At 48.2% G+C, this 11352-nt stretch overlaps 1 protein-coding gene across 1 annotated transcript in view; it reads left to right on the top strand.

The window, feature by feature from the left end:
• Positions 1 to 206: 206 nt before the first annotated feature.
• GCHFR (GTP cyclohydrolase I feedback regulator) overlaps positions 207 to 11352 on the top strand; it is a 67910-nt gene continuing 56764 nt past the window's right edge. Inside the window, exon 1 of the mRNA XM_073610039.1 lies at positions 207 to 365. Coding sequence (XP_073466140.1) covers positions 330 to 365 — 36 coding nt within the window. The 5' untranslated portion in view covers positions 207 to 329. The remainder of the gene's footprint in view (positions 366 to 11352) is intronic.

Below are 11352 nucleotides of genomic sequence, written 5' to 3'. Positions count from 1 at the left end.
ACACTTTCCTAGATTTGTGATGGAAATGAACATATAAAGACAGGACGTCAGGACAGGCTGAATAGCTGCAACATTTTCTCTTCCACACAAAGATCCATCCCTCAGCTCAGCACCCTCATCCCGGCTCCTCTCTCCGAGCACACACGTGTTATTGGCAGAGCTTAGATACTTCCGGAAACGCCCCCTCCCGTGACGATATGTTGTTCTGGTTGTAGTGATTGGCTAGCGAGTGGAGGCGTGTCAGGAATGCCGAAGGTCACATCAGCAGAGAGCTCTGAGCTGGTGGAGTGACAGCAGAGAGGAGAGAAGCGATCACCATCATCACCACTATGCCGTACATACTGATCAGCACCCAGATCCGCCTGGTGAGTGCACGGTACATGGAGTGTGTATTGTTATACACTGCCCGACCAGGTAAAGGGTTACAAGAATTCTGTGTATGACTTATTCTCAGGATGCGTGGGGCTGGTAGATGGTGATCGGTTTATTATTATTATTATTATTGGTATCATTCTTCTTCTAAGAACAGGTGTTACAGTGTTTCAATCCTGTTCTAAGGATCACTTACACAGAAGTCATGTATTTCTGCTCCCCATTGTAGCATTAATATTATAGTACAAGCATCAGGTGGCAAAATGTACTTAAAGCTTACCGCTCATTAGATGTGACTGAATTCCTATTCCTTTTTTTCCCCCACTTTCCCTTTTATTTTCACCTGGAGATTCTTCCATGTTCCAAATTTCTTTACTTTTCTTTTTTCTATTGCTGCTCTCAGCTCTGTCCTGCCTAACATGAGGATCACACATATATGGGTCATGGAACTCATTTCCCAACCCACAGGCAAGCGTGCTCCTCATAGGTGTGTGCAGCCTATTGCATTAGGGGTGCTAATAGATAACAGATTGCACAATAGCATGCAATGTCAAGCTGCAGCTACCAAAGCCAGCAGAATATTAGCATGCATAAAAAAAGGGGATAAAACAATTAAAACAATTCTCCTGCCACTGTGGTCCAGTTCTGGTCACCAATCCTCAGAAGGGATATGCTGGAGAGAATCCAAAGAAGGGCAACAAAAAACGAATAAGGGGACTGGAGGACCTCAATTATGAGGCACGACTGCAAACACTACATTTATTCTCACTGGAGAAAAGATGCTTGAGAGCCCATTAAAGGGCTTTGGTGAAATAGCAGAGAAAGGCACTGAGGACAGAGATTCCCCAGTTCTTTTCTTTGTAGTCTCAGCTACCATGGGGGTAGGAATATTCAGCAGGGGAATCTGCGTCGCATTAGGGTGTGCCCACGCCTATGGTGCTGCTCTTTTGGATATGCTGTTAATTCTTAATGGAAAGCCCCAATGCATTGGAAAAGCATCACATTTTCACGTGTGAGAAATCGCATGGTGCAACAGCATCTTGCAGTTCTGTGCAGTTGCAGTTTTGAAAAGGGTTGGACTTTTTTTTTTTTTTCATGTTTCCCACAGGTACAGCAGCTCATTTGAATGACTGCAAACACACCCACACAGAACCCCAGAGATGTGACCCTAGGCTTAGATGATGGCTACGTTCATTCTCCATGGTCCCACTGTATGTAGGCATGTAGCCACACTCTCTTGCTCGTTTCCAAGATGAACTATGGAATGTATAGTGTGTGTATAGAGCAGTGCTCATGACCCCAACTAACCCACACTGCTTGTTCCAAATAAACAGATATGAGGAGGGAGAAGAAGGGGTTCGGGAACTCATGAAGCACATTACAAGGAGGCAGAAAAACAAGTAAAGGCTTGATTACATTTGCTTTGCTCTCTAAAGAGTGATCCCCATTTGGATTGCTCTTCAGGGAGCATTTGACAAGCAGTGAGGAGGCATTGTATCCCCCCCTAAATGCTGGATCACCATGCCACAACCATGTGCATTGTGCGTGGTTTCAGGGTTCTTGCAGCATGACCTCAATTCTATTGGGGGTATAATTACTGTCATGGCCATGAAGCAAAGCGTTGCAGCCATGGCATGTGTACACCCCCATCTGCCTCCTTTCTAGGTAAAGGAGAAGCATTGAGGGGGTGATAAAAACACAACTCAACTGCATGATTTTACCACCTCCAAACAGCTAGCATAAACAAGCCTTTAGAAAGGATTTCATAAAAATTATATTACAGGTCCATTAACTAGTGTATGTGTATGGAATCTTTTTGTGGAATAAGGATGTCATTTAGTATCACTCGAACTTCCTGTCCAATGGTGACAACCATACTGAGCAGCTTTGTTACCCTAGGACAGGCAGAGCTTGTTGCCTTTTGGTTTGTTGTTCATATATAGCCCTAACAATCAGGAGAAATTTACACTATAAGTAGTGGCACATAGATTCATATTATTAAATGGTATGTTAAAAAATAGACTAAAATTTAACAAATTTTACAAACATGCATACAAACTAAACCAATATACTAAAAATTAGACATTTTTTTTTTTTCTGCTCATCACACTCAAAACATTTTAACAACATTTTGCTGCTCTATAAGAAATATTGTACTATTTTTTTTATACTTGCATTCAAGGAATAACTAAAGGCAAACCATTTTTTTTTAGTTTTGTATAGAGTGGAGAGGGATTAGAACACCTGTCAGGTTTTTAGTGCTGTCTGTGCGATTCAACCTTTCTATTTGCCCTGGTGCTCGTTATCACCGAGGGGGGAAGTGAAAGAAAATTTTGGGTTGTCACCAGAACAATAATAGGGCAGAAATCTTCCAATGGGGACAACTTGTTCTGGTGACAACAAAGGATTCCCTTACTTTGGAGGAATTTCTCCTTACTTTCTGTTTTGGCATTGGGGCAGGCAGTGAAGGGAAATCTCCCCAGTTTGGACACAGTGGCAAAAAACCCCTCTCTTTCTCTATTCAATATGGAAAAAAAAAGTTTTGCCTTCAGTTCTACTTTAGGAGGAGTGGTGCAGCGCTAGAAAATAAGTCTAAATGTCCCCATAAAGATAAAAATAACAATAGCTGAACAAAGTCCTCTTCATCAGAAGGAGGTGGTGACACTCTGTTTAGCGAGATCCATAATGAAAGGACACTCAGAAAGGAGATGTAAACACCATCACCAACACCCAAACAAACTGACCCTTACCATCAGTGTATGGGTTATACACGTGTGTAGAAAACAGATAGCGAGAGGCAATCTTCCTGGGATAGACCAACGATCCTCCAATGGAGTAGCGTAAACATATTCCTTTCCCTCTAAACTAGATGGAAGGCTTTAGGTCTCCTCCTTGTGACAGGATTAAGAGCCAGGTATAGTCCAGTGGGTATATGCTTCTCAAGAATCGTGGTATATGGGGAGTAAAGAGAAAACGCTCATTGCGCAAATTCCATCAAAAAGGATAATTTTATTGTATAAAAAGTAAAAGTCACTCACATTTCGTAAGAAAGTACAGAGCAGTATGAAGCGTCCAACGCTCCTAACCACAAAGATGGCCGCCGTGTCACCGTCCAACCCCGTCCTGCATCACCAGTCTCTAGTCGCCCCTAGTTCTACTTTAACCACTTGCAGACCAGCCACCGCAGTTTTACTGTGGCAGGTTGGCTCCGCTGCACGAAATCACATTATTGTACGTGATCTCGCGAGGTCCGGATAGCAGGCACGCGCGCCGATGCGAGCTCCGCGGGTCCCGCGGATTCGATGTCTGCGGGGATACCCGCGATCGTCTCACGGAGAGGAAGAACTGGGAAATGCTGATGTAAACAAGCATTTCCCCGTTCTGCCTAGAGACAGGACACTGATCACAGCTCCCTGTAATCGGGAGCGGAGATCAGTGTTGTGTCACACATAGCCCATCCCCCCTACAGTTAGAACACCTCCCTAGGACACACTTAACCCCGCAGCGCCCCCTCCTGGTTAACCCCTTCACTGCCAGGCACATTTACACAGTAATCAATGCATTTTTAATCGCACTGATCGATGTATAAATGTGAATGGTCCCAAAATAGCGCCAAAAGTGTCCGATGTGTCCGCCATAATGTCGCAGTCACGATAAAAAATCGCTGATTACCGCCATTACTAGTAAAAAAAAAAAATTAATAAAAATGCCATAAAACTATCCCCTATTTTGTAGATGCTATAACTTTTGCGCAAACCAATCAATAAACGCTTTATTGCGATTATTTTTTTTTTTTTTTTTTTTTTTTTTTACCAAAAATATGTAGAAGTATACGTATCGGCCTAAACTGAGGAAAAAAATGTTTTTTTGTATATTTTTGGGGGGATATTTATTATAGCAAAAAGTAAAAAATATTGCATTTTTTCAAAATTGTCGTTCTTTTTTTGTTTATAGCGCAAAAAATAAAAACCACAGAGGTGATCAAATACCACCAAAAGAAAGCTCTATTTGTGGGGGAATAAGGACGTCAATTTTGTTTGAAAGCCACGTCGCACGACCGCGCAATTATCATTTAAAGCCAAGCAGTGCCGAATCGCAAAAAGTGCTCTGGTCTTTGGCCAGCCAAATGGTCTGGGGCTGAAGTGGTTAACCTAGCATGATATGGCCGTTTTTTTTTGCACTTAATGTACATAGCAAAAATTGTATATAGATGCTGCATACACGGCATATACAGTGCCTTAAAAAAGTATTCCTATCCTTTGAAGATTTCCACATTTTTTCATGTTACAACCAAAAATTTAAACGTATTTGGGATTTTGTGTGATAGACCAGTGTTTCTCAAGGGGCCCCAACAGGTCAAGTTTTCAGGCTCTCCATTATTTTGCACAGGTGATTTGATCAGTTTCACTGCCTTAGGCTCGGTTCACACTGGGGCGACTTGGGATCCGACTTGTACGTCCTCAAGTCGCCCCAAGTCGCTCCAGAAATAGTTTCAATGGGAGTTAACGCTAGCGTCTTAATAGACACTACTGAAGTCGCTCAGACTTCAGAGCGTACTCCCTGTACTACTTTGATCCGACTTTGATCCGACTTCAGCCTATTGACTATCATTGAAGTCGGATCGCCGTCTCGCATGATCCGACTTCGGCATGCGACTTGTGCTCAAATGATCTTGAGGGGAACTCCGCGCCAAATTTTAAATAAAAATCCGGCATGGGTTCCCCCTCCAGGGGCATACCAGGCCCTTGGGTCTGGTATGGACCTTGAGGAGAACCCCCTACGCCGAAAAAACGGCATGGGGGGTCCCCCCCCCATCCATACCAGACCCTTATCCGAGCACGCAGCCCGGCCGGACAGGAATGGGGGTGGGGACGAGCGAGCGCCCCCCCCCCTCCTGAACCGTACCAGGCCGCATGCCCTCAACATGGGGGGTTTGGTGCCTTGGGGGAGGGGGGTGCGCTGCGGCCCCCCCCACCCCAAAGCACCTTGTCCCCATGTTGATGAGGACAAGGGCCTCTTCCCGACAACCCTGGCCGTTGGTTGTCGGGGTCTGCGGGCGGGGGGCTTATCGGAAACTGGGAGCCCCCTTTATTAAGGGGGCACCCAGATCCCGGCCACCCACCCTATGTGAATAGGTATGGGGTACATGGTACCCCTACCCATTCACCTAGGGAAAAAAGCGTCAATAAAAAACACAGTACACAGGTATTTAAAATAATTTATTAGGCAGCTCCGGGATCTTCTTCCGACTCCGGGGGTCTCTCCGGCGTCTTCTCCCGGTGTCCGCATCTTCTGCCGGCTCCACCGCTATCTTCTGGCGCTCTTTTGCCAGCGGTGGCCTGGACCTCTGGATCATCTTCTTCCCTCTTCTCTTCCAGAGATGTTGACACGACGCTCTCCCCAGCCAGAATGGTTTCTGTGCGCTCTGCAAGGGACTTATATAGGCGGTGACCCCGCCCCCTTATGCCGTCACAGTCCCTGGGCATGCTGGGTCTGTGACGTTTTAGGAGGCGTGGTCACCGGGTGATGACCACGCCCCCTTATGACGGCACAGCCCCAGCATGCCCTGGGACAGTGACCTCATAAGGGGGCGGGGTCACCGCCTATATAAGTCCGTTGCGGAGCGTTCAGAGACCATTCCAGCTGGAGAGAGCGTCGTGTCAACATCTCTGGAAGAAAAGAAGAAGGCAGAAGTCCGGACCACCGCTAGCAATTGAGCTGCAGAAGATAGCGGAGGAGCCGGCAGAAGATGCGGACACCGGGAGGAGACGGCGGAGAGACCCCCGAAGTCGGAAGAGGACCCCCGAAGTCGGAAGAAGATCCCGGAGCTGCCTAATAAATTATTTTAAAAAACCTGTGTACTGTTTGTTTTATTGACGCTTTTTTCCCCTAGGTGAATGGGTAGGGGTACCATGTACCCCATACTCATTCACATAGGGTGGGGGGCCGGGATCTGGGGGCCCCCTTATTAAAGGGGGCTCCCAGATTCCGATAAGCCCCCCGCCCGCAGACCCCGACAACCAACGGCCAGGGTTGTCGGGAAGAGGCCCTTGTCCTCATCAACATGGGGACAAGGTGCTTTGGGGTGGGGGGGCCGCAGCGCGCCCCCCTCCCCCAAGGCACCAACCCCCCCATGTTGAGGGCATGCGGCCTGGTACGGTTCAGGAGGGGGGGGGCGCTCGCTCGTCCCCACCCCCATTCCTGTCCGGCCGGGCTGCGTGCTCAGATAAGGGTCTGGTATGGATTGGGGGGACCCCCACGCCGTCCTTTCGGCGTAGGGGGGTTCCCCTCAAGATCCATACCGGACCCAAGGGCCTGGTATGCCCCTGGGGGGGGGACCCATGCCGGATTTTTATTTAAAATTTGGCGCGGAGTTCCCCCTAAAGATTCATACCAAACACAGTGGCGGGGATCCAAGTCGGATCCCCGTTCATTGAAAGTCGGATCCACAAGTCGGGTTGAAGTCGCGTTGCAAAGTCGCGTTGAAGTCGTGTTGCCCCTGTGTGAATCGAGCCTTAGTAATTACCACAGCCGTTTCATCTGAGGGAAATCCTGAAAACATGACCTGTTGGGGTGCCTTAAGGACTGGAGTTGAGAAACACTGTGATAGACCAACATGAATTGCACATAATTGTCAATTGGAAGGAAAATGATAAACGGTTTTCAAAATATGTGAAAAGTGTGGCGTACATTTGTATTCAGCCCCCTTTACTCTGATACCCCTAACTAAAATCTAGTGGAACCAATTGCCTTCAGAAGTCACCTAATTAGTAAATAAAGTCCACCTGTGTGTAATTTAATCTCAGTATAAATACAGCTGATCTGTGAAACCCTCCGAGGTTTGTTAGAGAACCTTAGTGAACAAACAGCATCATGAAGGCCAAGGAACATACCAGACAGGTCAGGGATAAAGTTGTGGAGAAGTTTAAAGCAGGTTTAGGCTATAAAAAAATATCCCAAGCTTTGAACATCTCACAGAACACCTTTCAATCTATCATCTGAAAATGTGAAGTGTATGGCACAACTGCAAACCTACCAAGACATGGCTGTTGGGCAAGGAGAGCATAAATCAGAGAAGCAGCCAAGAGGTCCATGGTAACTCTGAAGGCACTGCAGAGATCCACAGCTCAGGTAAGAGTATCTGTCCACAGGATAACTATTAGTCATGCACTCCACAAATCTTTATGGCAAAAAGAAAGTCATTGTTAAAAGAAAGCCATAAAAAGTCCCATTTGCGGTTTGCGTGAAGCCATGTCGACAGTGGCGTTGGGAGGAGGGGGGCTGGAGCCCCGAGTGTGCCCCCAAAAAGCCCCTGGTCTCTATATTCCTAAATGCATTATTAGCCCTGAGCCATTTACACAGGCAACAAGGAACGATCTCCCGCTTATACAGCACGGCCGAGTGATATACAAAAAGTCCTGCCTCCGGGACGCGGCTCCCATCATAGGCACTGCTGGGTCCTGGAGGAGGCGGGAATTACACTGCAGCACGCTGGGCACTGGGAGATCCTCGCTCGCTCTGTGTAAATGGGCGGGCAGCGGAGCGTCTCTCCTATCCTGGCTCTCTGTGCGTGCAGCCTGCTGTCTCAAAGTGGTCATGAATGAGATAGGCTACACTACACAGGTAAGGCTGAGCTGCAGGAGTGTCAAGAGGTCACCTGTCACAGGGGGGTCAGTGTATGTGTCTGGTAGGTCAGTGTAGGGGGCAGGTAGGTTAGTGTAATGGTCAGGTAGGTCAGTTTAGTGGTCAGCATGGATGGGCACTGGTGAGCCAGGCAGCAAGTGAGGCTAATCCCCATACCCCCCCCCCCCCCCAACCGCCGCCGCCGGGCTTGGACTTCAGGCTGAATCCCCTGGTCTTTTTCCCACCTAGCAACGCCCCTGCATGTGGGGGACACAGCAAACATGTGGAAGAAGATGCTCTGGTCAGATGAGACCTAAATTGAACTTTTTGGCCTAAAAGCAAAACGCCATGTGTGGTGGAAAAAAACACTGCACATCACCCTGAACACACCATCCCCACTGTGAAACATGGTGCTGGCAGCATCATGTTGTGGGGATGCTTTTCTTCAGCAGGGAAGCTGATCAGAGTTGGTGTGAAGATGGATGGAGCCAAATACAGGGCAATCTTAGAAGAAAACCTGTTAGTCTGCAAAAGATTTGAGACTGGGGCGAAGGGTCACCTTCCAGCAGGACAACAACCCTAAACCTACAGCCAGAGCTACAATAGAATGGTTTAGATCAAAGCATTTTCATGTGTTAGAACAGCCCAGTCAAAGTCCAGACCTAAATCCAATTGAGATTCTGTGGCAAGACTTGAAAATTACTGTACACATGCTCTCCATCCAATCTGACAGAGCTTAAGCTATTTTGCAAAGAAAAATGGGCAAAATTGTCACCCTCTAGATGTGCAAAGCTGGTAGAGACATCCCCAAAAAGACTTGCAGCTGTAATTGCAGAGAAAGGTGGTTCTACGATATATTGACTTGAGGGGGCTGATTACAACACTCTTTCACATATTTTTCCCCTTTCGTCTTTCAGGACAGCCACCATGAGAGATAGTCTCCTCCTCTTCCTCTTAGGAAACACTGCGCCAGCCCATAAATTCTCACTTCCCCCTGCCAGACCTCAGTATTAGTGTTTCCTCCGGTGGGGAGACACTGTGCAAGGAACCAGGCTTTTCAGTCAGGGGACTGTGGCTGTTATTTGTTTTTTTTTTGAGCCTGTAAATGGGAGCAGGGGCTTCCTATGGGCATGGGGGGGACTTATCCCTCGATTCGGTGGCCACCACTTCCTAGCTGAGCGCAGCTTCAGGCTGTGGGGGTTCCCTATCGCGGTCACAGGGCTGCAGCAGGCTGGCGTCTGCCCTTCCTGTATACTTTACAGGCCGCTCTCTTTTTGGAACTAGGCGGGCCGGACGACGGGCGACGTCATTTCCGGCGGAAGGGCGGGGGCTTGCCTTTGACCCGCGGCTTCCGGTTCCGGGTCGCAGGGCTGATAGGGAAGCCAGGCACAGGCTGGAGACGAGTCTGGGACGCGCACAGGCAGCGTTGGACTCGGTAGTAGCAACCACCTGCAAGTCATGTCGGAAGCGGATGCTCAACCAACGGACACTACCTCCAGCCTTCCTAAGGTAAGAGTGCCTTGGGGAAAAGTACTCTTTACCTAGGATTGTCCCTCCATGTATGGTTCCTGTCATGGGGGGGCAGATACCCTGGGTGGTCAGGGGAGGGAGGCTCAGATCCCCATAGATGAAGGAGGGTCTAGTGCACTCCCAGGGTTGTATCCTTGTTTTTTAAAAAAAAAAAAAAAAAAAAAAAAAAAAAAAGTGACAAAAATGTTTGTTTTTCCTTTCTTGTATTTCAGAAAGCTACAGAAAAATCTAAGTCTACCCATAGCTCTAAGAGGAGGTGTGCCTCTTGCAGGGACACATTAGGGGAGGCATGGACAAAAGTCTTGTGTAGGGAGTGCATAGACTCCCTTGTTAAGGAGAGGGACTCTGAACAGGAGTCAGGACTTGCAGCCTCAGTTAAAGAGCTCTCGTCCACCTTTTCTTCATTTAAAGCCTTATTTGAAAGGTTTCAACCTATTAGTCCAGCTCCCCAGGATACAACCCCGCCTCAGGCGCAGGTCTCTGCTCCTGCCCAACCTGCAACTTCAGTTAGGGCAGAGGAAGCTCCAGGGCCTTCCGGAGTGGAACTAAGACAGCCAGATAGTTCCTCCTCCGATTCCCAGGATGGTTCAGAGGGGGAGGACCAGGACGGGGAGTCCAGGAGATCCTCCAGATATAAATTCTCCCTAGAGGAGGTAGAGGACCTCTTAGGGGCTATTTATACAACCCTCGGTATTCAGGAGGACAGGAAACCCCTGACCCTTCATGACCAGATGTACAGAGGCTTGGGGGAACAAAAGAGAAAGGTTTTTCCAGTTCATGAAGTACTGGTTGAAACTATCAAAAAGGAGTGGCAGGATCCCGAAAGGAAATCCTTTTTTTCTAGATCCTTAAAGAGGAGATTTCCGTTTTCGGATGATCCTACATCTATCTGGAATAAAAATCCCAAGTTAGATGCTGCTTTCTCCCAGGTTTCCAGACACACTGACCTGGCTTTTGAGGACATGGGGGCCCTGGTGGATGTCATGGATAAGAGAATAGACTCTCTCCTTAAAAAGACGTGGGACTCAACAATTGGTAACTTGAAACCTGAGTTGGCTGTCACAGTAGTGGCTCGCAATCTGGAGCACTGGCTCTCTAAGATTCAAGAGCATATTGAGGCTGGAACGGCAAAAGAAACCATTCTGTCTTCTTTCCCTACGATTCTGCGGGGTATCGCCTACATAGCTGATGCCTCGGCGGAGTCAGTACGTATGACGGCCAGATCAGCGGCTCTGGCCAATTCGGCCAGGAGAGCCCTCTGGCTAAAAACCTGGCCGGGCGATAGCGCCTCTAAAGTCAAATTGTGCGGCATACCGTTAACGGGAGACCTTCTCTTCGGCCCAGGCTTAGAGACTGTCTTAGACCGCACAGCAGACAGGAAGAAATCCTTCCCGGTTAAGCGGAAAACCCCTGCACCTACAAAGAAGGGGTTTCGTCCGCAAAAGCGTAAAGAGACTCCAAAGCCGGAAGGGCAAAGGAAGTTCTGGGGTCAGAAAGGCAAGGGCAGAGGAGGGGCGATTTTTCGCCCTCCTGAACAGCCCCGTAAAAGTCAATGACTCCCCAACCATGGTGGGGGGAAGATTGGGGGCCTTCCTCCCACAGTGGGAGGCAATATCCCCCAATCGCTTTATCCTAGAGAAAAAATACTAAAGCTGGACAGGGCAGTGGCTGGTCTCCAGTGCAGCAGTCGGATCTCTATAAGAGTTCTGATGTCGGCCCTGGGTCTTTTGACCGCGACCCTCCCAGCAGTGCAATGGGCAGGTCTGCACTTTCGTCCCTTACAGTCCTTTGTCCTAAGGGTGTGGGATCACAGCCAGAGAAGTCTGG

The sequence above is a fragment of the Aquarana catesbeiana genome, linkage group LG13 (genome assembly GCF_042186555.1).
Source record: "Aquarana catesbeiana isolate 2022-GZ linkage group LG13, ASM4218655v1, whole genome shotgun sequence".
Taxonomy (NCBI): domain Eukaryota; kingdom Metazoa; phylum Chordata; class Amphibia; order Anura; family Ranidae; genus Aquarana; species Aquarana catesbeiana.
Note: the sequence above shows the minus strand (reverse complement) of the source record. Positions and strands in the feature narration are given on the sequence as shown.